This window comes from Heliangelus exortis, chromosome 23 (genome assembly GCF_036169615.1).
Source record: "Heliangelus exortis chromosome 23, bHelExo1.hap1, whole genome shotgun sequence".
Classification (NCBI taxonomy): domain Eukaryota; kingdom Metazoa; phylum Chordata; class Aves; order Apodiformes; family Trochilidae; genus Heliangelus; species Heliangelus exortis.
Window position 1 is genome coordinate 1,098,007 of NC_092444.1, and position 24,718 is coordinate 1,122,724.

Here is a 24,718-nt window from a genome sequence, read left to right on the forward strand (position 1 = left end):
CTTTCTCACTGGGGACATAAAGGATGCCTTTGGTGGGTCCATCTGGGCTGGAGCTGAGAAGACAGCCAGGAGGTGCTGCACACACTCGGCCATGGTAAGGTGGTTTGTGTGACTGGGCAAAGTACAGTTTCCTGTGCAGCAAAGAAAGGTTGTTATGGTGGACTGGAGGGAATAAAGATGATGCATCCAAAGCATGGCACGGAAACAGACATTCTCAGGGACAGCAGGAAAGAAGAAGCTGAGCAACTTCAGATCTGGAGCCCTAGACATTACGTTTGGTTCACATCACACTTGGTTCCACCCAAGAGCTCAGGGGGCAAAAGGCAAGATGAGCCATGTCTTTTTGCCACCCAAAGAAGTCCCCAGGCCCAGTCCTGCCAAGCCTGTGGCACCTTAACGATGCCACGGGTCCGCAAAATAACTTCACAAAGACAGGGAATATTTGCAGCAAGTCCTAAGGCCATGAATGTCACTAACTGAAAGCAGGACTTGCACTGGGCTTTGGGCATCCCACATCAGCCACTGAGCTGTGCTGGTTTTGCTGCCAGCCCCTGGGTCAGGTCTGGAAGGTACCGTGTTCTCTGCTGCTCCTTGGCGGCCACGTAGAAACTGAAGTCGAACTTCCAGCCCCTCTTGGTGTCACAGGACAAGGTGGTCATCATCCACTTCCTGGGGCTCGTCTGCTTAAGCAGCCCTACTGTGGACACACAAGCTGTCAGCTTCCTGGTGAAGTTACCGAAAGGCACTCTATACACCTGAGCAATGGATTAATGAAAACAGACACTTAACTCCACAGGGTTGCAGCCTCTTGCACATTAGCATCACACACTCCCCTCCTCCCTGAGCACCAGCACAGCCACACAGAATGAGCACTGCAGGCACAAACCCAGCCCAGCCCTCAGCCTGCCTCCTTCCCAGGGTTGCCCAGTCCCTCACTATCCCCCCCTCCAGTTCCCTGTGGCCTAGGCTGAATGGTTCTGTCCAGGTTCTGTCCCCTACCCGAGTCCTCCTGGGGATATGTGTGTCCCCAACGTGGCCTGGGCACAAGCACTGCTGCCTGTGGCTGTGGATGGATGGGAGGAAGCAGTGGGAATCCAGCTGCCTGATGATGCCAGATCTCACCTGATCTCCACAGACACCCCCACTCCTGCTGCCACTGCTGACAGTCACATAGCAACAGGTAAGTATGGTGGCACTGGGAGGTAGAATCCTTCATGTTGCACAATGCCCTCCTTAGGCAAAATCACCTTTATCCTGGCCCAAACCAGGACAGCTACCTGACTGCAAGGCCCTGCAAATTTCACCCTGAGCTACCCTAGACCCAATGAAGAGACAGGAGGAGGCTCTTGTGCTCACCTGTTGAGTGCTGCACTCTTGATAGAGGGGTCCAGCATCCCTGGACTGACTCACCTGGAATGAAGGCACCTCCCCATCTCCTGGTGACACCATCTGCCAGGGGGCAGGGACACTGGCATTGAGGGAGAATCTGTAGATGGCTGGTCTGCCCTTGCTTCGGGACTTGGAGATGTACACAGTGCCCTGGAGATCTGAAGAAAACAGAGGCCATGAGGGCTCATGCTGCTTGTCAAACCAGCAAATCCTACAGACAGGGAAAGCAGCAGAGGGTCTGCTGCCTCCTCTGCCCTGCACACCTTTCAAAGCTTTTCACAAAGAGATCCTGAGCTGCAGTAATTCCTGACAGCCACCTGATTCATGTCATCTTGAGACCCGGCCCAATACCATTTACCCAGAAAACACCCTGCAAACCAGGCTGAATTTACTCTCTTCACAGCCTGCCCACAAGGCTGTGACCCAGGACTGGGACACAACAGCTGTGAGCTCCCAGCCCTGTATCCAGATGATGCAGACCAGAGGGATTTGTTATTGTCCTGCCACCTGGGTTACAGGAGCACATCCTAGAGCATTCCAGGAAGGGGGGTTGTAAGATGCCTCTTACATCCAGCATCAAACAAGGGCTCAGCAGGGCAGGGTCTGAAGAGAATTACTCCCCATCAGTTCTTCAGATTATAGGATTTAGTTTTAACCTGAGAAAGCCCTTGGGCTCTGGACCCAAATGTGGCCAAATTCATCATACCCTTCTTACCTTGTTGTCCTGTATCACTTATGCTCCCTTTGCTTCCCCAAGGTGACCCTGAGCCCCTCTTCTTTTTTTCCAGGGAGGTTCGGATGTTGTTCTGCAAGCTGTGAGGCTTTTCCTGAAACAAACCTGTCACACAAGGTTAGTCAGGGAGGAAAGTGTGCATGGCATGACAAGAGACCTACCAGCCCTGCCCACAGCACAGACTCTGCTATCAAACACCAGCTCTGAGCAGGGAACACAGAGCCACAAATCCCCCAGTTGGTCACTGGCTTGTCACTTATGAGTCAACACGATCACTTTTCATGGACTATCAAGGAATTACTCCAGCAAAACCACTCAGGCAGATCATTCTCAAAGCAGATGCTACTTTTCCAAATACTCCACTCCTAAAGTCAGCTCAAGCCTCCCAAGCCCGGAGTGCACCTCCCTTCAGTGAGGTCTTCCCAACTTCCAATGAGAGATTTAAACAACATTACCCCTAGCTCACCTTTTAACCCAGGGCTTCAGCCAGGCTGCACCCACCATGGGCTGGGGAGCAGCACCCTCACCTGAGCAGGTGATGCAGGAGATGCCTTCAGCACTCAGGTTGTATTTCAGGTCCAGGAGCACCTGGATGTTTGTGTCTGGCCGGAACAAGACTGGAGCCCGGCTGGCTGGGTGGAGGCGGCTGGCAAAGAATATGGACAGGAGCAAAACCAGGAGGAAAAGCCCTGCAAGGAGAAGGCCAGGTAAGAGTGTAGGACCCTACAGGCATCCTGCACTTAGCACAGACTCAGACAGCAGAGGTGTGACTGGAAGCTGGTATTTTCAGCAGGAAAAAGGGAGAGCCCCTCAAGCCCATTGGTAGCTGGGTTCTCTTGTCATGAGCCCCATGCCTGGGTGACCCCTTCAGAACTTGGCATTTCAGACCTGAATGAAAGGACAGGGATGGAAAAGTCTCAGAGTTCCTCATGCAGTTCCCTTAAGGAGTGGGGACACTCTTCCACTGGGTTAGAAGCTATGTATCATGTCCCCCTTCTCAATCTGTTGTCATTAATAACCAAGGCTTGGGGACTGGTTGAGATGCTGTCAAAATCCACGCAGAGAGAATACCCACTCCTTCCTTACCCACAATCACCCATCTGCTCTTCACTGCAGACCACAGCACCCAGTGCTCCAGCAGCTCCTGCAGGTGACTTATCAGCTGCCCCCGATTGCTCTTCTCTGCAGGGAGCTGCAGATTTTCTGGCATCACAGATACCAAGGGGACATCCCCCATTTCCAGGGAGACTGGAGAGAGAAAGCAAAGGCAGTCTCAGTATCACGCCTCTCACACAAAACCTCTCTAAAAAATCTTCTGCAAGGTGCTGTACAACCCAGTTAGGCTAAGGAGATGTCAGCCCCAGGCCAGGATGTCACAGGAATCATCTTTCTCAAGCCATAACAGCATGTGACAGCTCCACTCCTAAATCCATGGTTCAGTCCAAAGCCTGTTCAGCCCGTTCTCCCTCTGCCAGATCTCACTAACATTGCCCATATGGTCACAGGGACACTGCATGCTTCTGGGGCCAAGAAAAATGTGTACCTGTCCCACTAAGCATGTCTTGCATCTGACTCCCCCCAGCTGACTTCCTCTGGATGGCAGCCTGGCTCCTGGCTGAGCTCTTGACTCCAGCTCAGGGCTGCCAAGGGACCTGTCCTGCAGTCAGTGTCTGCCTGCCATGCTCTACAGCTGCCACACAAACCATGCTTGGGCACCAACTGGAACAAGCTGCTTTGCTTCTTCACAAGTTACCTGATGCCCAGGGGGCCCCAGAGAAAAGCATCCTGTTCAAGGGAAGGAGTTATTTCCATATATTACCATCACCTGTGGCTCTGGCATGCTAAGGAGGAGACAGCTCCTGCAGCACAGTGCCAAAGCTTAGCTGGCTGCCCATCAAAGGCAGCTCAGAGCCTGTTCTGCTGCGAGGGGGTCTGCACACTGCTGGGAGGGATTGATGGGGCTCTCACTGCTCCATTTTCCTCCAGTTCCAGTTTGCTGCTTGGCCTGAAGGCTACTCACTGCCCAGACCACTCCTGCTGGGAGGTTGAAAGGAAAAGACCTCAGCACGTTTTAAAAGCCAAGTAGAGCAGAGCATGACCCCATCAGCACCCTGATCTTCAGTCAGGGCCAGAAGGATTATCTCCTGCTAACAAGAGAGAGGGAAATTCTGGGCTGTTTTTCTAGGTTGCTTATGTGATCTCTCTCAGACAAGTCTTTGCCATAATGGAAGGGGTGCTCTGAGGAGGTGATGCTGGAGAAAAACAGTGTTCTCATGCCTGCTGCCCAAATGCATTGCTCTGAATGGCAGGGAAGAGGGGAAAAGTCTTTCTTTTCTCAAAAATACACTGTCCTAGTGCTATGGATTAGAACTTTCATTCTACATAATTAGTGATTCTAGCCAGAATGTACAACCCACCCAAGAGGATAAGCAAAGCAGGTAGGAAAGCATGTGCTGACACCCACTGAAGATCTCAAAGCAACTTACAACCATTAGTGAGGTCAGACTCCTACAGCCTCCTGTGACACCACCACCACCAGCTTAAAAGCAGGAAAACTGAGGCATGGACCAAGGGCAGAGACAGAAGGGACTGGAGGATGCAGAGGGCAGTGTGGTCCCTCTGAGGCACTGCACAGCAGGTACATACCAGGCTCCTCCTCCACACTGAGGAGTGGGATGTCATCATCAAGATAGGGAAGAGTCTCTCTGCCTGCTCTGGAGGGGGCCTCTGAGGCAATTAAGAGATCTTCAGCCAGGTGCAAGGCACTCTTCTTGGTGCACTTCTGACTGCAGCTGGATTGGAGACAAAGGCATGAATTTTAAACCACACATACCCTGCACAGAGTTACCACGGGCTCCTTCAGTGTCAGGGAGAGCTGCAACAGCCTGCTCCAATTACTTGGAAAGACATCAGGTACTGCCATGAGTAATTTCCATTGCTAAGTGCTGAGAGGTCAGGGGCTGAGCTGCTATGGCAAAGCAGGAGCAGGGTGGGCTGGATACAGAGAGCAGGGCTGGGCCATGAGCTGGGCACTGAGTGACAAGGGTTTCAGCAGTTCAGCTCTCTGCTAATGAATTAAATCAGACCAGGTCACCTGCACTGCTAAAGAGCAGGGGCAAAGGAAGGAAATGTGCTGACTTTCAAGTACAAATCTGTATGCCCTGCTTGTGCTTACAGCAATTAGATCTGTCTGCTTTGGAGTGCCCATCTCCACAGCTTGAGCATTTAGCTGTGCAATAATAAGTGCTCTGAGGACACAAATGGCTCCAAGACTCCGTGGATTTCCACAAAGAGGTGGGACTGGCATTGCAGGCTGAGCCCTGGGAGGCAGCTGTGCATGCACCAGGGGGAATGACACTGGGATCTGGCCCTTCTGCTTCTCTCCAGTCTGGAATGGCAGAGGTTAAATTTCTCTTGTTAGAGACTAACAGGGAATGGCAAAGCCATGCTGAGAGAGACTGAGGGGATAGGGCAGGGATTTGCACACTGCCTGGGAGATGAGTTCACAACTTCCCACCCACTCAAGAAGGCTCCAGGGCTCACCTGCTTTGGCAGGAGCTCTCTAGTGGGGACAAATAAAGGGTCCATATTCCAAGAGCAGCTGGCATGGTGAAGAGCACAGCTACCCAGCAGCAGGACACAATCAGGGACATGAAGAGTCCAAAGTCATGCACGGCTGGGATCTATGTGAAGAGAGAGAACGTGGAGTTGGGGTCAAACAGGAGAGGAGAGCTGGAGAGACATCAGGCCAGAAAGAGGTATCCTGTTTGATCAGTGGCATAAGAAATATTGCCTTGGATACTGATAGAGGGACAGCATCCACTGCCTTAGAGCAGGTAAGGGCAAGCAAGTCCAGTATGCCCCCCGTGCTGGAGGAGAGGACGCAAAGACAGTGCTGGCAGCTTCTCCCTCTTTTAGGGCCTCTTGTTAGAAATGGAAAACCCCAAATAGCAAAGCTGCAGTGTACCTGAGAGAAGATGTTGGCAGCATATGCTGCAGCTGTGGTCAGGGAGGTGAAGAAGGTGGCTTTGCCTGCTGTCTGGATAGTGTGGATCATGCGGAGCCGCAGGTCCTTCAGGTGGGTGGCTTGGCGGTAGGTGTTGATGAAAACAAAGACATCATCAACCCCTGCAAAAGCAGAGGGGGGAGATTTTGATCCTCTGCTCACAGGAGGCACACGTGCTGAAAATCTAACATCCCCTCGACACCTGACCTGCAAATATTTCACTCACAGGTAATGGAGGGAAAGGGTTTGATAATTTACTCTGTGTTTGCCGCCACCACCTTCCTCTCCCCTGCAGGCAGGAGCTCTGGGGAGGCAGCACAGGAGGGTTGGGGTCAGGGCATGCTTACCAATCCCCACAATGACAAAGGCAGCCACACCATTGAGTATACCCAGGTACTGGATCCCAAAGACAACGTGGTACAGGAACAGAGCCACCAGGCAGCTCAGCCCAATGCTGGCGATGCCAAAGAATGACAAGAACACTACAGGAGACAAAAAACATCATGGAAAAAAACAGTACTGCAGCCACCCCCTCTGAGAACAGACACCTCCCACCTGTCCTGGTGAAATACAGGTTCCCAAAGGGTGTTGGTGACAGAGAATAGTTTAGGGCTGCAAGGGTACTGCTTGCAGACTCCTTCCCTTGAGGCCCAGCTATGAAATTACTTCAGCTTTACAACCATCTCAGTTAGGTGGGAATTTGCACCTTACTCCTGTTCTCCTGTGAGCCTTCCCCTCACCCTGCCCACAAATCTTTGCTCTGGAGATTCAGACTTGCATCATTCTGCTGTGCCACAGAGTTAGACTGGCACCAGAGCCTCCCCTGGGGCTGGCACAGACACCAGGAATCCCAGCACCATCTGACTCCAGGTGACAGCAGCCTACCTGAGCAGGAGGTAAGGATGTAGACCAAGACAGCTATGCAGCTACTGCTGATGAAGGCCAGCAGCATGTCGTTGTTGAAGGTCCTCCTCACTTCATAGTCAAACAAATCCGTCCCCCCGTACAGCACCTGGACTTTGCTAGGAGGGGAAGATGTGGAAGAAGAGGAGGAGGCAGAGCTGAGTGTAAAAGGGAGCAGAGCCAGGGGAGATCACAAAGCACAACGTCTCCTCCAGAGAAAAAGGAGGGCGCTGCTCTAATAAGCCTGGGAGTTCTCTGAGGGAAGAGGTCAGTGGGGAGAGGAGGGAGGAGGAGGCTGCTGCTGGGTGTGAAACTCACACAAGAAGGGGGAAAAAGAAAAGAGCTGGTCTAATATTTTCAGAATTCCTCCAGTGGATGGTGGGTCTTTGGCACTAATAGACTTCTTGCTGTCAGCAAACAGCTCCTGAAGCCTCCAAAGCCAATTCCATCTGGAATCCTAATCAGTGCTTATTACATTAAGCACAAAGGTAATAACCAGGAGATGTGGGCAGAGTGGAAGCTTATCAGAAACCTTATGATTTACCAGCTTCTGCTTCTGGAGGCAGGCTCTGAGTGGAAATAATCCAAGCTAATTTAACCAGAGTACAGTAACAATGCACCACAGGAGGCTAATAGGAATCCAAGCTTCGTAGCTGAGCCTTGGCCCCAGTTCCCTTTTGACTTCCCATAACTGGAAATCACTGCCAGCCCGTTGCTGAGAAGGGGCTGTGGCTGTCTGCACTTCACTCTGCTTTTGAAGCTCACTCTCCCTACCTTCTGGGAGCTGTTGAGAGTCTGAGCAACAGAGAAGGCAGAGAGAATGAGAAGGCACTCACCCTGGGACTCACTGCCTTCCCCATATTCAGCTATGATTTTAGCTCCACTTTACCATCTCCTTCTCACAAGCACTCAGCAATGTTCTGTTCAACCAAAGTAACACAGGCCTGGTGGTAAAAGAAAACCCCTGCATCTCCTAAAACTTACCCTGCCCTGAAACTCCCCTCCTCATTTCCCTGTAACAAACACTTCTTGAAGGAATGACACAAGCATTATTGGATCCACAGCTTCATGCCTTGAGCAAGGACCATTCATCCTCTGCACCAGACCAGCTGGGGCTGAATTCAGACCAGGAAGGCAGAGAAACAGCTCTGTTAGAGCCAGTGGAATTGGACTTCAGATGGAAGCAAACAGATTTCAAGCCAGACAGGGGCTGAGTGGAAAGGCAGACAATGGATTTAATTTTTGGCTCCCTTTCATTGTCTCTATTGAGATCCCTGGTGTGCTGCTGCAGTAGGAAGTGGCATTAAGGGGAAGCACATCAGTGGTTTTCTGCCATATGCTCCCTCACCCTGTGCCTGCACCCAGCTTCAAAGCAGATGCTGCTTCTCCTTCCTCTGCACCATTACACTGTGGCCACTGTTGGAGCCTGACCAGCAGTCTGAGCTGGCCTGCCAAACCTTCTCTGCCTTCCAGGTGAGCCCAAATGCCACAGCGTGAAAACTGCAAAAAAACCCTGTGCAAACCCTAAGACAGAGCTCTGACAGAGCAAGGCCTGTTCCATCCACTCCTTCAGTGTGACAGAAAGCACCATCCCCCCGAGCCCTGCCTTTCCCTGCAAGGCACAGCCCCTCACCTTGTGGACTGCTTGGCCAGCATGGCCACGTAGGTGATGACAAAGTTCTGGAACTTGTGGCGCTGCTCCTCCCAGCGATCCTCCACAGAGTAGTAGTTGGGCAGGGGTGCCCCAAAGAGGATTTCACTCCGCAGCAGGGAGCTTTTCATGTTCTCAGCAGACAAGCCCTCGTCCACATACCAGTAGAACTCAGGGTGGGTCATGGCCAGCTCCAGGGACCCTGCAGGAGCAGAGCTGCTTTAGTGAGGTGCCGCTTGGTCAATTTGGCACAGGGGTTTAATCTGACAATGGGAAATGGGGAGTGATCCTGGCTCTCATCAGAGTGATGCTGACTGCTGCTGCCTTGCAGAGAGCAAGGAAAGCTGGGGAAAGCTGAACTGCAAAGCCTCACATTCTACTTCTGCTCTGAGACTCTCCTGGCAATGTTGCCCGTGTGCAGTTTCCCACCAGGGACACATCATCCCCCTGACTTGTGTTCTGAAGCACACCTCCCTGAGCAGCAACCCACACAACACCTCCAGCAATACTCCTGCTGCTGGATTCACTTACGTGTCCTACACTGGGACAGTGTTTGCTCCATCACACCGGGACACACAGGAGCTAAACAACCCCTATGGAGATGAGGAGTCCTGGCTCTGCTGTGACCTGGTAGCTCTGTCATCTGGTTGCATGAGGGACGCAGAGATGGGGGTATTCAGCTAGTTCTGAGCAAGAGATGTGTCTGTCTACTCCCAAAATCCAAATTCCCTCGAGTTCACACCAGAAAGACCCAGAAACTATGCTCCTTCCTGCTCTGGTTGCAGACCTGTTACTCAGTAGAGCAGATGGAGTTAATTCTTTGCCTGCTCCCTGTATGGCTCCTGGACAGCTCCCATCCCATCCACAGCCTGAGCTTGGGAGACAGATGGAGGCTTCATCCCACGGCCACCTCACACCCACAGACTCCTGGTGATTCACCTCTTTTCCACCATCCAAAGTCTCTGCCTGACTAGAGGGGCACAGCACAGTGTACAGAGCTGGGAGGAGGAGGCAGGGCCTTCCTCCCCCTCTCTCTATAGAAACCTTTCCACCTGGTATCTCACAAGCTGCCTTTCAGGCTCCAGAGCAGCCCACAGACCTCTTTCTTTCATCAGCTCCCCAGTACAGAGCAGCTCATCCCTATTGTCTGTCCAAGCCCTGACAACTCTCTGGTGCCTCAGCCTTTCACAGGGGACAATGGTCAGTACAGTGTCAGACTCCCCTCATTTGTCCTTCTCACTCAACCCAGGAGATGCAGGGCAGAAGACTGGCCCTAGAACAAGAAATAATAAAAACTCAATAATTCCATGGCAGCACCTTCCCCTCTGCCCAAGGCAGTCACCCCTCTTAGTGACTGCCTGGCCTTGCAGGAGGTGCACAGATGCGTAACTTAAACATGGCAGCCCTCACCCATGGCTCACCTTGGATGTCCCCCTCATTTGTCCCTCTCACTCAACCCATGACTGGGGTTTCAGGGTAGAACAGTGGCCCTAGAGCAGAAAATAATTCCTCAAGGCAGCACCTTCCCCTCTGCCCCTCTTAGCTGGGACTGCCTGGCCTTGCAGGAGATGAACGCCTTAAACATGGCAGCCCTCACCCAGGGCCCTCAGCTCACCTTGGATGTCAGCAAGGTCTTGTCCCATGCCATCGTAGTAAATCTTCCCTCCTCTCTCAGTGGGGAAGAAGTAGGTCATGAGGGAGCTAGGAGGGGAGCAGTAGGAATAGGAACCCAGGGGCAGGTCCTTCAAGACCTCGTGGGGCTTCCAGCAGAACTCCCGGAAGCGGGGGTGATCCATGATCTTGCGCTCAACCTCGTGGATGGTGACGAGGCGCTCGGTGGTGAAGATGTTGTTTTCAGAGTCCCCCCGGGCCAGGAAAACAAGCTCGATGCGCCAGTGGGCGTGGGTCTGTGTGTTGGCACTGATGTAAGTGCTGGAATAATCCCAGCGGGGAGCACCCCTCCCCACTCGGGAGCTCTGGTTCCCCGGGGGGCCGAGGCGGGCGCAGGGCCGGGGGGAGCTCGTCCTGCCCGGGGCTGCGCTGCGCCTGAGCCGCCCGCTCCCCCCGAGCCGGGAGGAGTTGAGGTGAAGCTGCTGGAGCTGCTCAAAGATGAGTTTCTGCAGGGTTTCCGAGGTGAAGTCAGCCAGGTCCCGGCGGTTCCGTCCCCACGACCCAAACTGGGACTTGAGGGCCAAGGCCAGGGCGTCAAAGCGCTGAGAGGACTCGTGGTTGCGGATCTCGAAGGCGTTGTAGGAGATGTCGATGTCCAGGGCTGGGTAGTGGAGGAACATGATGATGGCGAGAGCGGCCGGGATGGCACAGCCCAGGAAAAGGATGAAGCCAGCACAGTAAGGGTTGGTAAACACCCAGCCAACGATATTCCAGAAGCCAGACACGGGCAGGGTGACACGCAGGGGCCTGGCTCTGCAGGGGCTTTTCCCGCAGAGCGGAGCACCCTCCCGCCTCTTCCTGGAGCTGAAGGCTACCTCTTCATCTTCCTCATCCAGCCAGGCATCCTGTAACAAGGGGTCATCCTCTGTGTCCATGTCCAGCACCTACACAAAGAGGAGGAGGAAAGCAGTCAGCAGGCACAGCCATGAATTCACAGCCAAAGGGTCTCAGCAGCAGACCCAGGGGCAGAGCCAGACTCCATCTCTCTCAGAACCTCTCTTCAATCCCACAGATTTCCTAGAGCCACTGAAACACCAGGCTTGCCACGGGGTATCCCACCCCCTGCCTGGCAGATGAACCAGAGAAGGGAGAAGTTCAAGCTATAGCCCCAGAACTTGGTGCTCTGGCAGAGGAGGGCTCTGCATGGCTCCAGGAACAGCAGGCAGGGAGAGAGCAGGAGATTCACAGGGTGCTGCTCAGACTGCAGCAGCAGGAACATTTAATGAGCTCACCTGCTTCTCATGCTACCAGATGAAAAATGAAAGGGACCTTCTCTTCCTCTCTTTAAATCTGGCAATAGATTTCTCCCCAGCTCTATCACACAGAAGGATTCATCCTTCCCACACAGCAGGTGTTTGAACACACAGAACCAGAAGCACAGCAACCCATACCTGCAGACACACACATGCAGCCATGAACTTGTACACACTGACCCCCTGGAGCACTTGTAACCCTGCTCCAGTTATTTACCACCAGTGTGGGAAGGGAAAGGGCTGGACAGCTCTGTTTTCCTTCCACCCCTCTGGGATATTGTTTACTGAGTGGTTTTTTCCAGCTCCTCTGAACGACCAGGAAGCAAAAGCAGTTACTGCCCCCATGGAATGAGGAGGAAGCCCTCCCTGATGAGCCCATGTTTGTCTCTGCAGGAGGCTACCAGCACACACAGATGTCAGACTTCCCCACGTGCCCATCCTGGATATTGCCTGGCAGCCTCCCAAGCCCAGAAGCCACAGATGGTGGTCCCTGAGAGCAAAGCCCAGACCTTTTAAGTGTCACCCCTTTTCCCAGCTCCTGGCAGCAAGGCCTCCATCCCCTCCTCACTGAGCAGATTCAGCTCCCTGCTGCACCCTGAAAGCTGCAAGGAATTCACAAACAGGCCAGCAGCAATTTGAACTTTGCTCTTACTCAGTATTTCTATTTTAACAGGACTTCAGTGACTCCCATCCCATGCTCAGCTGACCAGTGCTATCACCCCTCTGCCTCTAAGAGACAACCAAGCAACAAATTCAGCTCACCTCAGACAGGTGCTGTATGAATGTGGGTGCCAACCTGACCCATCCCATCCCATCCCATCCCATCCCATCCCATCCCATCCCATCCCAAGGAGCTGGTGTGCACATGCAGCTTCCTCCACTCCACCCAGCTCCCCTTTCCCCCACCAGCCTGGGCTCTCCTTCAACAGAATGGAGTCACTGCAGGAGCATGTAGATTCTCTCTTCAGAAAGAGAGGTAAAGAGCCATAATAATTTCCCATTTATTGAGGAGAAGGAGGGAGAAGATTCTAATCCTGAAACAGAAGAGCCGGCGCGTGACAAGAAAGGGAAACGAGAGAGACCGAGATAGTAATAAGCCAGCAGAAAATGATCACACTATCTTATTTTTTAACCAAGAGCTAAATCCTCCACTCAGGGAAGTGATCAGACCTCAGGCATCCTCCTCTGGCTCTCACACCTCCTCTCCTGAAGACCACAAACCCCACCTTGTAACAGATGACACCCACGACACGTGGAAGCCAAGGCATTCTACCCCCTAGCTACAGACTGGTACAAATCCTGATGCTGGTGTAAACCCCAGCACAGCAAAACCTGGAAAAGCCCCCAGGTTATTGGCACTCCCATGAGAACAGGGTCAGGACAGGATCCAGATTTGGCAGAAGGACAAGAGTAGGGAGGAAGGCACTTGGGCTGTGCTGTCCCTGATGCTGACAGCCTCCCCTGCACCTGCCTGCATCCTGCCCTGGTTCCACCACAGCTCTGAACCACCTTCAAAAGAGAGTTTACCACATGATTCAGCTGCAAAGCCAGACACAGCTCACTCAGCATCACCCCGAGGACTCATCTGGCTTTACCTCCTTCCTCAGATGCTGTCTGGGTCAGGATGAAAGCTCATCCAACCCAAGCCACAGCAAACCGAATCGGCGGGGGAGATAAGCCCTGAAATCAGACAGAAGGGGAGGAAAATGTGGTTTTTCTGCTTGAATTCTGCTTGGGGGCTCCACCACTTCCCAGACTACCCAGGTACTCCCAGCACTGAATCAGGGCTCAGTTACTTTTTCAATTTCAGGGTATGCAGCCCTTCCCAAAGCTCTGCCTCACTTCTCTGCAAGCTTAGTCTGCTCCAGGTTGGAAGGAGCAGAGGGTAAGAGCCCTTCTATGAGCCCTGGACCCATTTCTTTAGAAAAAAGGCACTGATGCAGCCACTTGGGGTAGCTGCTCAGATTTTTTGGGCTGCCCCCTGCCCCTTCCAAAGCCAACAGCCTTCTTCCTGCAGCAGCTGGGATCCAGCTGAGATCCCAATAGCCCCACAGGGATTGTCACTTGCACCCCAACCAGGAGGAAGACCCATGCAGCTCCCACATGACAAGAGCTCTTTTGCAGTGAAATCTAGGATAGAAGAAAGTCATTGATGAGTTGGGGAAAGGCAGTGACAGATGGGGAAACTAATTACACCCGACCTGACTAATTAATGCTGACTTTCAGATTAAAAATCCTCACTAGTGTTCCATTTCAATTACTCTGTTGTTCCTTCTTGCAGGAAAAAGGAAGCCTTGTGCATCAGCAAGCTAGAAAGAAAAAAGGGAAGAAAGCAGAAGGCTAGAAGGGGAGGGAAAGACAATTTCTGTAATATGGGAGATTCCTATCGACAAAATAATTAAACTTCACATTCATTTCTCCCATGGGCAAAGCTTTCAGAGCAGAGCCAGCAGTTCTATGGTCCTATCTGTAGTCCTGAAAACTCTTGGAGTTTTCTCCAAAGGTCACTTTAGACCCCTTTGTTAGCCATCTAAAGTTCCTCTAAGAGGGACAGCAATGTCCTTGGTGCTTGCAAAATCAGCCCAAGAGCATCCAGCCCCTGGTGCAGTGCTGATGCAGGAATGGACAGGGTGCCCCCCAGGCCCTGTTAGGCTGAAGAACCCAGAGCACAGCTCCAGAGTGAACAACTGGAGGGCACCATGACTGCACAGCCACCCTAAAGCAGGGCTCACCCTGACACTGAGGCTCAGGACCAGAGCTTTGCTTTGCACTTGAATCTCTGCATCTGATCAGGAAATCCCATTTTCCAACCCAAGGCAGAGTGGCTTCCTCAAGTCCCTGCTCTCCCTTTGCCCACACAGCTGTAATTGTGGATAAGCTGTGTGTTGCCCTTTGCTTTCCTTTCATGAGTGGGAAAACTGGAAGAGGAAGGAGGAATCAGATACAACTTTGGGGCCCTTAACTGGTAATCTGACTTTCAGAGGTGTTGCACTGCTGGCAAAGTAAAGCAAGCCCAGGGTACCTCAAGGCTGGGCACCTGAACCTGAATCTCCTGAAAATATTGGTTTAATTCAGCCATTAAACAGAACCTGAGTCTGAGGATACAACCCAGGCCCTGTTTCAGGGGGATGCAAGAGATGCACAAGCTGCTGAAAGGCACTGGTTTAAGCTGCTGGCTGGGCTGGCTCCACCATTATTAATCAAGCAAGTCTATTTTTTCCAGCAGAACAGCACAATGCAGCAACAAGGCTTTAATCTATTTCCTTTCTGAGCCCTTTTCATTTCCCTTCCCACTTGTTTTAAATCCTTTGGTAAAATGCACAAAAACCACTGCCAGACCCCGGGCACTTTGCAGATCAGAATGACATCAAAATGCTCCAGCAGCACAGTGCTGATGGAACTGCAGGGCAATGATGTAAATATCTGTTTTCTGGGAAAAAAAAAAAAAAAAGTTCAGCAGAATGATCTGAAAAAATATATTCTAAGCCCTATCATCTGCAATTCCACTTGCTCTCAGGGGGCAAGACAACAAATAGGGCTATATGGAGAGCAGAGGAGTGTCTGATCTCCCAAGCTATATATGAAATAAAGCCCAAGCATGCACTGAGCTGTCCTCTGCCACTGCTGTCCTACCTCTCCTTCTCCTTACAGGCACTTTTGCACCCTGGTTGAGATAAGAGCAGCTGGGAACAGAAGGAACCAGTCAGCCTCAATGGTCTCAAAAGTTTTTTCCAGCCTCAATGATTCCATGACCTATGGACCTGTTTTCAGGACAGGCAGAGGATAGCTGGAGCACTCCCAGCCTCCAACATCGAGGATCTCCTGCTGGCTCTTCCAGGTGTCTGACAAGCACTGATTAGTTCTGCTCATAATTACATGCCCAAAACACTGTGGAAAGATTAGCTGCAAAGTCAAGCACTCACCAGCCAGGAAATGCCAAATTCAGGGCTGACACAGCATCCTCAATTTGCCCCCCTTCTGCAAATGCCTTGCAGTGCAGTTTTGCTTCCACCCCTGCATGCCAGGGATGATGCTCCCTGAACCCAGCAGCTATTTTGCTACCTTGTTCTCTCCTCAGTGTTCAGTGTGTGGTCTCACACCTCATTTCCTGCACGCTGCTCAAGCCTGGCTCAGAGGCAGAATTATTATTAATTTCCTCATGAGCTTTTCAAGACTGCCTGGCACGACAGAATCCGAGGGCTGAACAAAGAGGACTGAACTGAATCTTCTCCTGGCATCTCGGAGAAGGAGGGGGTGGTGTAGTTTGCATCTGACAGATGCAGGAGCTCAAAAGGAAAAAATAGACACACATTTTGAGTGCTTACACAAGATACCTCATTCCTTAGAGTGCTCAGAATGGCACTGACATGGGACCTGGAGCTAAACGAGGTCCTTTCCAACCCAAAACATTCTATGATCCTCTGAGATTCCATGAATCTGTATCCTGATGGGTTTTTTAAGAACACAACAAATTGTCCCAGAATATTTGCTTCAAAGTACTAAACCTGGCACCTTTCAAAGGAAAAGGTCACCTGGATTTGTTTGCATCACTCCCTGCATGTGCAGTGCCCTGATACACCAGGACTGCTGCAAATCTGCACAAGGATTTCACTACCATGCATGTCACCACCAAAGAAAATTCATTTCCTGATGCACCACTTTGCTCCTAGTTGTGGTAACTGATGACTGTAGGTGCTACAACACAGCTTCTTCCTTATAAACTCAGGAAAAATGCCCTGCAGCTCGTGCTACCACTTGAGTTTCCAGCTTCTCTTAATGAAAAGGGCCCCAGGCATGTGGCACTTGGAGGTGCACACAGATGCCAAGCAAGCTGAGACTCTGATATGCTTCAGAAATGACTGTTTACCACTACAAAAATCACTTAGAGCCCCAGCCACTTGCTGTTACTGAGTAAAGGGGTGGCTTGTGGAGCAGCTGGGTGCCTATGGGTGCCTCCACACGACTTCAAAAGCACCCTGGATCCCACCTCCCAAGGGCCCAAGATACCAACTTGGCTCTAGGGGTGGGAATTTCCATGCTCCAGCATCTACCCCTGAGCCCCTGCATCCACAGCAAAGCTTTTAAAGATCATTAAATACAGGTGGCTGCCACAAACCAGGGCCTGGCATCATTATCCCAAGAAGTGGCACTCACTCCAGGAAGGAATCTGAGCCCACGGAGAGGACTGACAGAATTCCCAAGGCCCTGGAATAAACAGCCATCCCCAAAGCTTCTGTGCTGCTCTTTTCTAGAGCAACCCAAGCTTCCCACACCATTGCCACCCTGAAAAAGAAAGCCAAGCCCTGCTGCCAGTGGCTGCCACTCAGTTATTATTCCAGCCCAGGCTGAGGACAGCACTGTGGGCACTGACAGCACTGGATGCTCAGCTCCAGCAGCACTCCCAGCCCTGGCCCTGCTCCCCACCCCTGCTCCTTGCAGCAGGAGGAAGACAAGGGCTGGCTGTGCACCCTCCTCCATCTACAGCTGTGTGCACACTGGGATTAATCAAAACACTCTTCCCTACAGGCCCCTCTCCAGAGTCTCCCCAAAAGCTGCTGGTTCAGTCCTGAGAAGGAGGAGGGCACTTTTCTTCCTCACTGTGCATGTGAGATGCTTTTTCCCCCCAGCAGCTTCAGCAGCAATTTGTGCCGAGGGGATTTGCTGGTTGTGGTTTTGTGGCAGGTGATGTGAAAGGTAATGCAGGAATTCCCAAACTCTGCTGCCAGAACCACAGCACAGGCAGGTATTTCATCTCTGCTTCTTGCCACCCCAAAACAAAAAGTACAACAAAGGTTAGCAAAAAATCAAACAACTTTGGAAGCACTCCCATTTACCTGGAGTGTCTGCATTCAGCCAGCTCTGCCCATCATGCTCTGACCTGCCAGGAGAAGGAGGAACAGGCACAAAGTCCCATCTGCACATGGGGAGGAGGTGGAGGAGTCAGGAGTGTCTCACTCCAGATGCCACCAAGGTCTGATGGATCTAAAGGTCTGGGCTGTTTGCTGCCAGAATTTACTGCCATGAGAAAATGCCAGAGTGACAACAGGAAGGCTGTAACACAGCAATCTGTGGTGGGGACACTTCAGTCACACTCAGTTCTTCAGCAGGGCTTCCCAGGGACCAGCAGGAAAGAGGAGCTGGTGAGAAGTCCTCTCCAAAACAAGGGAGCAGAAGACACCCAGGGATGTTCAGGCACCGTTCCAGACCCAGCCCTGCACAGAGCTCATCTCTGGCAGAGAAAGGGCCTCTTGTTTTTGAGAATGTGAGGGTGCAAATGTTGGGAAGAATCCATCCTGACAGTCACTACAGCTGAGAGGGAATGAGTGCAGCAAATTGTGATCCACTGTCACCTGTGGAAAACTTAGTCCTGGCTCAGGAGGGAGTCACAAAGCAGCCTGTGGTTAGCTGGCTCTCAGCAGTGGGATCTGAGCAGGTATTTCTTTCTTACCTCCCACACTCTTCTCTCTCTGAAACATATGCAGCGAGCTGCTCTCCTCCCATGAAAACCTGGTGCTTCTGGAATTAGATTAATTAGCATTGCTTTTTCATCTTCCCGGGATCAGTGAGAAATCTGGAAGCTGAGGTATAAAACCCAGAGGCTGGAAAGCCTCTAGTGCCACAGCTGAGTGCTCCAGAGCAGGACCTGGATGAACATGAGGTTCATTTTGGCACAGAAGGAAAACTTCCTGAGGGGAAAGGGAGGATGCAGGGATGAGACACGATGTCTCAGGGCCTGAGCAGCACGTCAGCAGATCCCCTGCCACTGCAAGGACTTAGAAGTTCCCTGCCAGCTGCACCAACCATGCAGAAACTCACATTAAATGTTCCCATAGCTCAATGAGCACAGCCCTGCAGACTTAGCAGAGGAGGGGGCAGAATCTCAGAATAAGCAAACAGGCTTTAATGACACCTTAATCTCAAGGAGAGCCCAGGATTCTTCATAATCCAGACAAAACAGACTGAGAGCTGGTTCTTGTTAGACCCTGGGCAAGGGAACTGTTGCTGGCAGCAGCTCCAGGAGCAGCCAGTGTCTATAGGGTGTTTGTAGCACAGATTTAAGCCACCAGGACTGAGCTGAGAGCAGCAGTGCCTCTTCTCTCCCCATTCTTCTCCTCCCTCCCAGCACAGCCCCAAAGGAGCAGGACTGAAGCCCAGCACTGGAGCAGCTCAGGAAGAGGCAGACACCACCCTTGTCCTTATTCCCTTTTGTCCTGCTTTGGCCCAGGATAAAGGGGATTTTCTGTCTGGTACTTTTGCTTTCAGCTCAGTCTCTCAGAAGGAGCTGCAATTACCAGCAAGTTTCTCAGGCAGTGTCTGCTGCTGGGACTGATCCCACTCCAGCATCCCTGGGGACTGCTATCTGGCACAGGATCAGAGCAGCACAGGCAATGGCTCCCAGTTCCTTCCAGCACCCCCCACTTCTCAGAGCTGCCACTTGTGCCAACTGCAGGACACAAAAATGAAGGGAACATTTGTGGCTCTGCTATTACCTTGGTGAGGGTTTTTTTGTTTTAGCTTTCCTGGGGCAAGACACATCTCCTATTTCTGAACTGCTCCCCTGTTCTGTAGTTAGACCCCATCTTCCATCCTTTCACAACATGCCTTGTCCCAAAGCCTCTGCCCCTCCACAGGGTATCCCTGCACGGACACCTGGACACTGATTTTCCAAGGGATTCACTCCACTGCCCTGTGCTGCACTGGAACTGGGTCTGGCCCTCTAGAAACCAGGCCCAGGTGGCTGAAGAAGGGAGAAAACCCCCTGCAGGCACCCCCCAAACCAACCAGAGGAATGGAAATGCAAAGAGAACCAGGACCTGCCACAGAACTGGATGGGGATGTGGGCAGGTGGTGTTCATGCAGGAATGATCTGAGCCACATATGTGCCAAGATCTGGCTCCAGAAGGGATGATCTCCCCCACAACGCATCAGAAATACTGGAGAAAGGTAGGAAATAGCAAGAGGTCTGTAAAGGAAATGTCATCACAGTCCTAACTTGATGTGTCCCTGCTGCTGGCAGTGTAGCTCCCACTGGAACCTAAATGAAGCCAAATTCTTCCCTGCACCATGCACACAGGAGCCTCTGCTACAAACCTGCAGTTGGGGCAGGTAACCTTCACCAATTAATGGGTTCCATGGAGCAGATTTACAGGACTGAAGCTTCTTTTCTTCAGCTGAAGCAGTGCCACAGGGGATCAAACATTTACCTACTGATAGATCTTGTTTCCAGTTGTCACGGGCTTGTGTTTCACAGCTCCCTACCAAGCTGCAGAGTTTCTCTCCTGCTCTGTGCACCAGTGATAAAACTGAAATGGACCAAAGAACATTTGGGGCACAGCTCAGCTGCCCCCTTGCTGCCTGTCTCACTGAGAAGTGACAAAGCTGAAATATGAGGGTTAAGACTGGGAAAAAGAGAAGAGGTGGCCTTGAAAGTCAAATTTAGTTTGGATGTGGAAAAAAAAAACAAACAAAACTCTCAAAGCCCATACATCAGATTCTGAGACACTCCACTTAAAAGCTTGTCCAGAGATTTGCTCCCCAGGGGAATGCAAGGCTCAGGGGGTCCTGAAGAACCAGAGCTTGGTTCCTGGGCTTGGAATTTGGAAATTCCAACTGCTGGCAGGGAGCACCAGACAGAGCAGCATCCCTCAGTGTTCAAGAACCAGGCTGAGCTTTCCAGCAGAACAGATTTAGCTTCCAAAGCAAGCTGTTTGTCTCTGCTGTCTGGACTCCCAGCTCTCAGTTTAAATGGAACCCACTCTTTTATTGAGTCACTTTCATGCTCTTGTGGGCCCGTCCACCTTCCCACTGCAACTCAGCCAGAAAAACTGGCTTGAAGATTGAACTTGGTGAATGAGTTGTCAGCTGGAGAAAAGTGAGAGGGTGTGCAAGGGGGGAGGGAGGTGGAGGGAAAGAGGTGGCAGAGGAAATATGAAGACAGAGGATTTGGCCAGGGTTGATTTACAAGCAGGAGCCAGAATTACTTTGGGCTTTTCTCAGATATGTTTAAAGTGCCCCATTGGGCTCCTATTCAAATCTGAGTTTGCAGCCCAATTTTCTTCTGGATTCGTTTCCCTTGTTAAAAGGAGGAACAAAAAGACAAATTATTTGATCCAGGGAATCAAGTGTGCTGTGTGTTCAGCAGCACCCCAAGCAGGAGAAAGGATTAGGTGATGTTTTGGCTTCTTTTATTTTTCAAATTGTCTCCACGGACTTTAATACAGAGCTCAAAAGCAATTCATTCTCAGCTCCTGGGTGTAAAACAGAGCCAAACAATTCAACATACAGCACACCCCCCAGGAGCCTTATTCATCTAGGGAAATGAGGCTGGATTATATGGAAGTTTTACAAATGAATTAAGCCAGGCTCCACAGTCTAGCTCCAGCTCTTCTGGAATTCTGCCATAACTTCTACTGACTTTATCAGAAGCTAAATACAGGATGCAAGTGACAACTACTATTAAGTGGACTGTGGTTTTAGTTGCCATGTGGAGAGCAGCAGTGGTGCCTACAGCTCCTGTGCAGTGACACAAACTGGGTGTCCAGAAAGTGAGACATCCAAAACCCAGAGCCACCTTTGCTACTGTGACCTTCCAGACCAGCTCAAAATCACAAAATCTGTGGCTCAGCAACTGCAGGACCCAACTCTTCCCATTCCTCAAGATCATCAGGTGGAAAGAAGCTGATACCCAGGAGAAGCCTGTGATGCTAATGCCTCAATCTCCTTCTCTGCTGCTGGTGTGCAAACACACTGATCCTTTAAAAACCTGGGGAGGCAGGAGAAAAGAGCTCCTGTGAGAGACGGATCCTTGCAGACAGACTCTGAAAGAAACACTGTACTGAGCCAAATGAGCCTGGAAATGAGAAGTGCCCACTTAATGTCTGGCATTATTATTGTTATTATTTATGAAATATATATTGCCACATATAGATGAAGAAACAGAGACTCTGTGGCTTGCTAGCACACCACACAGCCAGGTGAGCTCAGAGTAAAAGCAGAGATGTCACAGAACCCATCTCTGCATTCAAGAAATTTCTGCTATGCAAAAGTAAGGTGGGAAGAAAATGCTGTGACAGCATCCAGGAGGATGCCCTGAAGCCCAGCCAAGCTTGTCCATCTGAGCAGAGAGATCCTGGGCTCACAGGCCCAGTAACAAACTCCAAGTGACTTCACCAACATGACTGCATTTCCACAGAGCAAGAGAGATGGCAGCTGAGGAACCAGGCCCCAGAAGCTGTAGCACCCACACCCTGAAGTCCAGGCAGAAAATAAATGGTTCTCACCTCCAGCTCTCCCCTGTAAAGAAGCAGAGAGTCAAAACCAGCAGCAGTTTAAGAACCAGATGACTGCCAGTTTGTCTTCCACCCCCAGCAAACACATTGGCCTCTCCCCCTTCTCCACTATTTATGTAACATGAACTGCCTTCTATTCAGGAGGAGTTGTTCTCTATTAACAGAGCTTGGCAAAGCTCAGGAATTGACTGTGCCAACTTCCAAGCCTGCTGCTGTAAGGCAGATGGCAGGGAAAGTATCCCAGATTTGCTCCCCAAACCTCTTCTCCCAGCAAGCAGAGATAACTCCAAATGGGGAAAAAAGGGTCAGGTGTCTGTGAAACTTCATTTCAGTGCAGGACACAGCTTGTGGCTGGGGTGCCCTGGCTTCCCTCCCCCAGACCAGCAAAGCCACCACCAAGATCTGCAGGCTGAGAGCAAGGGCAAAGGGTTCACTGGAACTTTTGTTATCCCAGAGTTAGAAGGAAGAGGAGATGCTCTGCCCTTCAACTCACTGATGCTTCCATCACCAAAAACCCAGCTTATGGCTGGCACTGGGTGACTTCAAGTGCCTCTTGTCCTTGCAAAAGGAGGGCACCATCCCCAGCACTAAGCAACCAAAATTAAACCTCTGAAGTTTGTTTTGCCAAAGTTCTGGTGTCTGCGGTCCCTCCCATTCCTGGTGTGGCACTCCAGCTCTTCATCTCTTCTGGTTTTTTCAGTACTACAAAAGCCAGACTCAACAGCAGTGCTGAGACCTCAGGAAACTCCTCTCATGGTGCTGCAGAGGACACTTAATGACAGGATGAGAGGCAAGAGGGCTGTAAATAATGTTCTGTTGGATGCTAATGTGGTTTATTATTGTAACTCAGGCATGAAGCACAGTGCCAGCAATGGGACAATTTACAAACTCACAGTTTAGCCCGTGCAGAAACATTTTGTGGACCAGGCTCAGCAGAAAGCCTCTTGCAGATCTCACCTAGAGCTGGATTAAGCTCTTAACTCTTAGCTTGTCTGCTCCACATTCCCGAATTATTCAGTAAGGAGCAGACACTGCAATCCATACTCACACTGGGCTCGATCTGTCCTTTAAATTGACTTGCATTAGTCTGAGTCACAAGCACCACAGCAGCTCAGACTTTAAGCAGCAGAGCTATTAATGAAACCAGGTACTCCCTCTGCAAGAGGAGAGGAGGCAGGATCCAGTCCTCAGCAGAGACATCAGGAAGGTCAGACCTCAGAGAGAAATTCAGCCTGGTAAAGCTGCATCAAGATGAAGGAACTGAAGCAAATCTGTGTGAAATCAATCATTTAAAGAGATAGCCTGCTCTGTGTTATCACAGGGGAGACATAAGGGAGTGCTGGAAACTAATATTTCATCTTTAAACTTCATCACAGGGTCTGGAAACCCATTCCCCTGGCCAGGCATTTCCACCTCTCATGAAGATGGGTTTATCTCTACATGGAGAGAAAACAGGGAGGTGAAAAAGGCAAAGGACACGTCCCACTCCTCCTGCCTGGCACAAAAGGAACAAAAAGGCAAGGGGGCTGCTTGTCCCCAGGGGGGTACCAAGTCCCCACACTTGGCTGCAGCTCCTTCCTCTTCAGTAACCAAGCTCCTGGATCCCAGAACCGGCTCTGAGCCCGAAACCCCCCGAACAGCAGATAAAGGGCATCCCCGGAGAGCTGATTCCTTACCTTTCACCACTTGAGCCCAAATCTACACTCGGAAACTTTTAAACAAACAATGAATAATTAAAAAAAAAAACAAAAAACAAGCGCCAATGAAGTAGGAGAGAAAACTTGTGCACTGCATTGAGAAACAGAACGGGGTTTGATTTTTCAGAATGAATTAATCTGTTCAGTTCTCGTTTCTGCTACTGCTTGATAAGATTAGAGGATTAAAGCAGCTGCCTACTAAATGCTTCGTGCTAAGGAGCCTCTTGCCAGGATTTACTGGATGTTGGCATGCACAGACCACAGCAGCAGCACCCAGAGACCCCGGGACTCACAGTAGGACCTGTTCAAACTTCAGGAATAACAATCGCAGCTTATCCAGCTTTTCCATTTGCTGTCAAGAGTATGAACTCCTATCCCTCTTCACTTTCAGTCAAGCTTACTTATTAAACACTTGTACCCAACAGGAAAATCTTTGTATAAGCAGCACTTACACAGAGCACCAGCATCACAAGAGGATTTCAGATGTGCTGTTGGTTTTCTGGATGGAAAACGCTCACACCACGTTCCCAGCCTCCCCCAGTGCCACCCTGAGATGCAGACACACGTCCTGCCCCAGCCACATGAACACACACACACCTCACAGCCACCTCATCAACTGCACGGCTCAGCTTCCTAAAAACACTTCTCAGTGACAGCTCCGAAGTGAAAGGCACAAAAATGGTCAAAGTCCTCCTGTAACTCAAACACTTCTTTCACTGGAATTTGTCAGTATAGCTAAAACACGAGGCCATGGTTAAGTCAAGTTCAGTTAAATCAAGACAGACCACCAGGCACTTCAGGTGGTGGGTTGTGGTTTGTCTTTTGATTTGGGGTTTTTTTTTCCCATCCCTGAGGATGAATTTGGCCCTGGATGCTGCAGAAACTGAATCAGAATCTGTAGCACAGTGGGTGAGTGGAGCTGATGCTACTTCCCAAGCACAGCTCTGTTTCTCACACATTATAACTTTACATATTGCTTCGGGCTGCCAGACCCTGAGCTTTTCCTCCATGTTTGTCTGGGTGAGAGTCACAACCACTGAGGCCTGATTTCCCCTTGAATATTTTTTCCTATCATAAAAACAGTCCCCCTCCGTGGTGGAGTATTTTCCCCCTGGGAATAGCAGAG

The 24,718-nt window shown here is 51.0% G+C and overlaps 1 protein-coding gene and 1 long non-coding RNA gene across 3 annotated transcripts in view; one reads left to right on the forward strand and one right to left on the reverse strand.

The window, feature by feature from the left end:
• The window catches only part of DISP3 (dispatched RND transporter family member 3), a 127,667-nt gene that overhangs the window by 9,651 nt on the left and 93,298 nt on the right, over positions 1 to 24,718 (reverse strand). For both annotated transcript variants that reach the window (XM_071767188.1, XM_071767189.1), the window contains 13 exons: positions 10,298 to 11,237; positions 8,665 to 8,884; positions 7,014 to 7,150; positions 6,476 to 6,610; positions 6,090 to 6,250; positions 5,666 to 5,805; positions 4,769 to 4,914; positions 3,209 to 3,370; positions 2,650 to 2,811; positions 2,105 to 2,227; positions 1,411 to 1,547; positions 574 to 755; positions 1 to 131 (listed from right to left, as the gene is read on the reverse strand). In XM_071767188.1, coding sequence (XP_071623289.1) covers positions 1 to 131; positions 574 to 755; positions 1,411 to 1,547; positions 2,105 to 2,227; positions 2,650 to 2,811; positions 3,209 to 3,370; positions 4,769 to 4,914; positions 5,666 to 5,805; positions 6,090 to 6,250; positions 6,476 to 6,610; positions 7,014 to 7,150; positions 8,665 to 8,884; positions 10,298 to 11,237 — 2,776 coding nt within the window. The remainder of the gene's footprint in view (positions 132 to 573; positions 756 to 1,410; positions 1,548 to 2,104; positions 2,228 to 2,649; positions 2,812 to 3,208; positions 3,371 to 4,768; positions 4,915 to 5,665; positions 5,806 to 6,089; positions 6,251 to 6,475; positions 6,611 to 7,013; positions 7,151 to 8,664; positions 8,885 to 10,297; positions 11,238 to 24,718) is intronic.
• LOC139806914 (uncharacterized) lies at positions 6 to 14,058 on the forward strand. The gene is made up of 4 exons (XR_011730395.1): positions 6 to 94; positions 2,178 to 2,239; positions 12,280 to 12,377; positions 13,888 to 14,058. It is a non-coding gene; the product is annotated as an uncharacterized lncRNA (long non-coding RNA).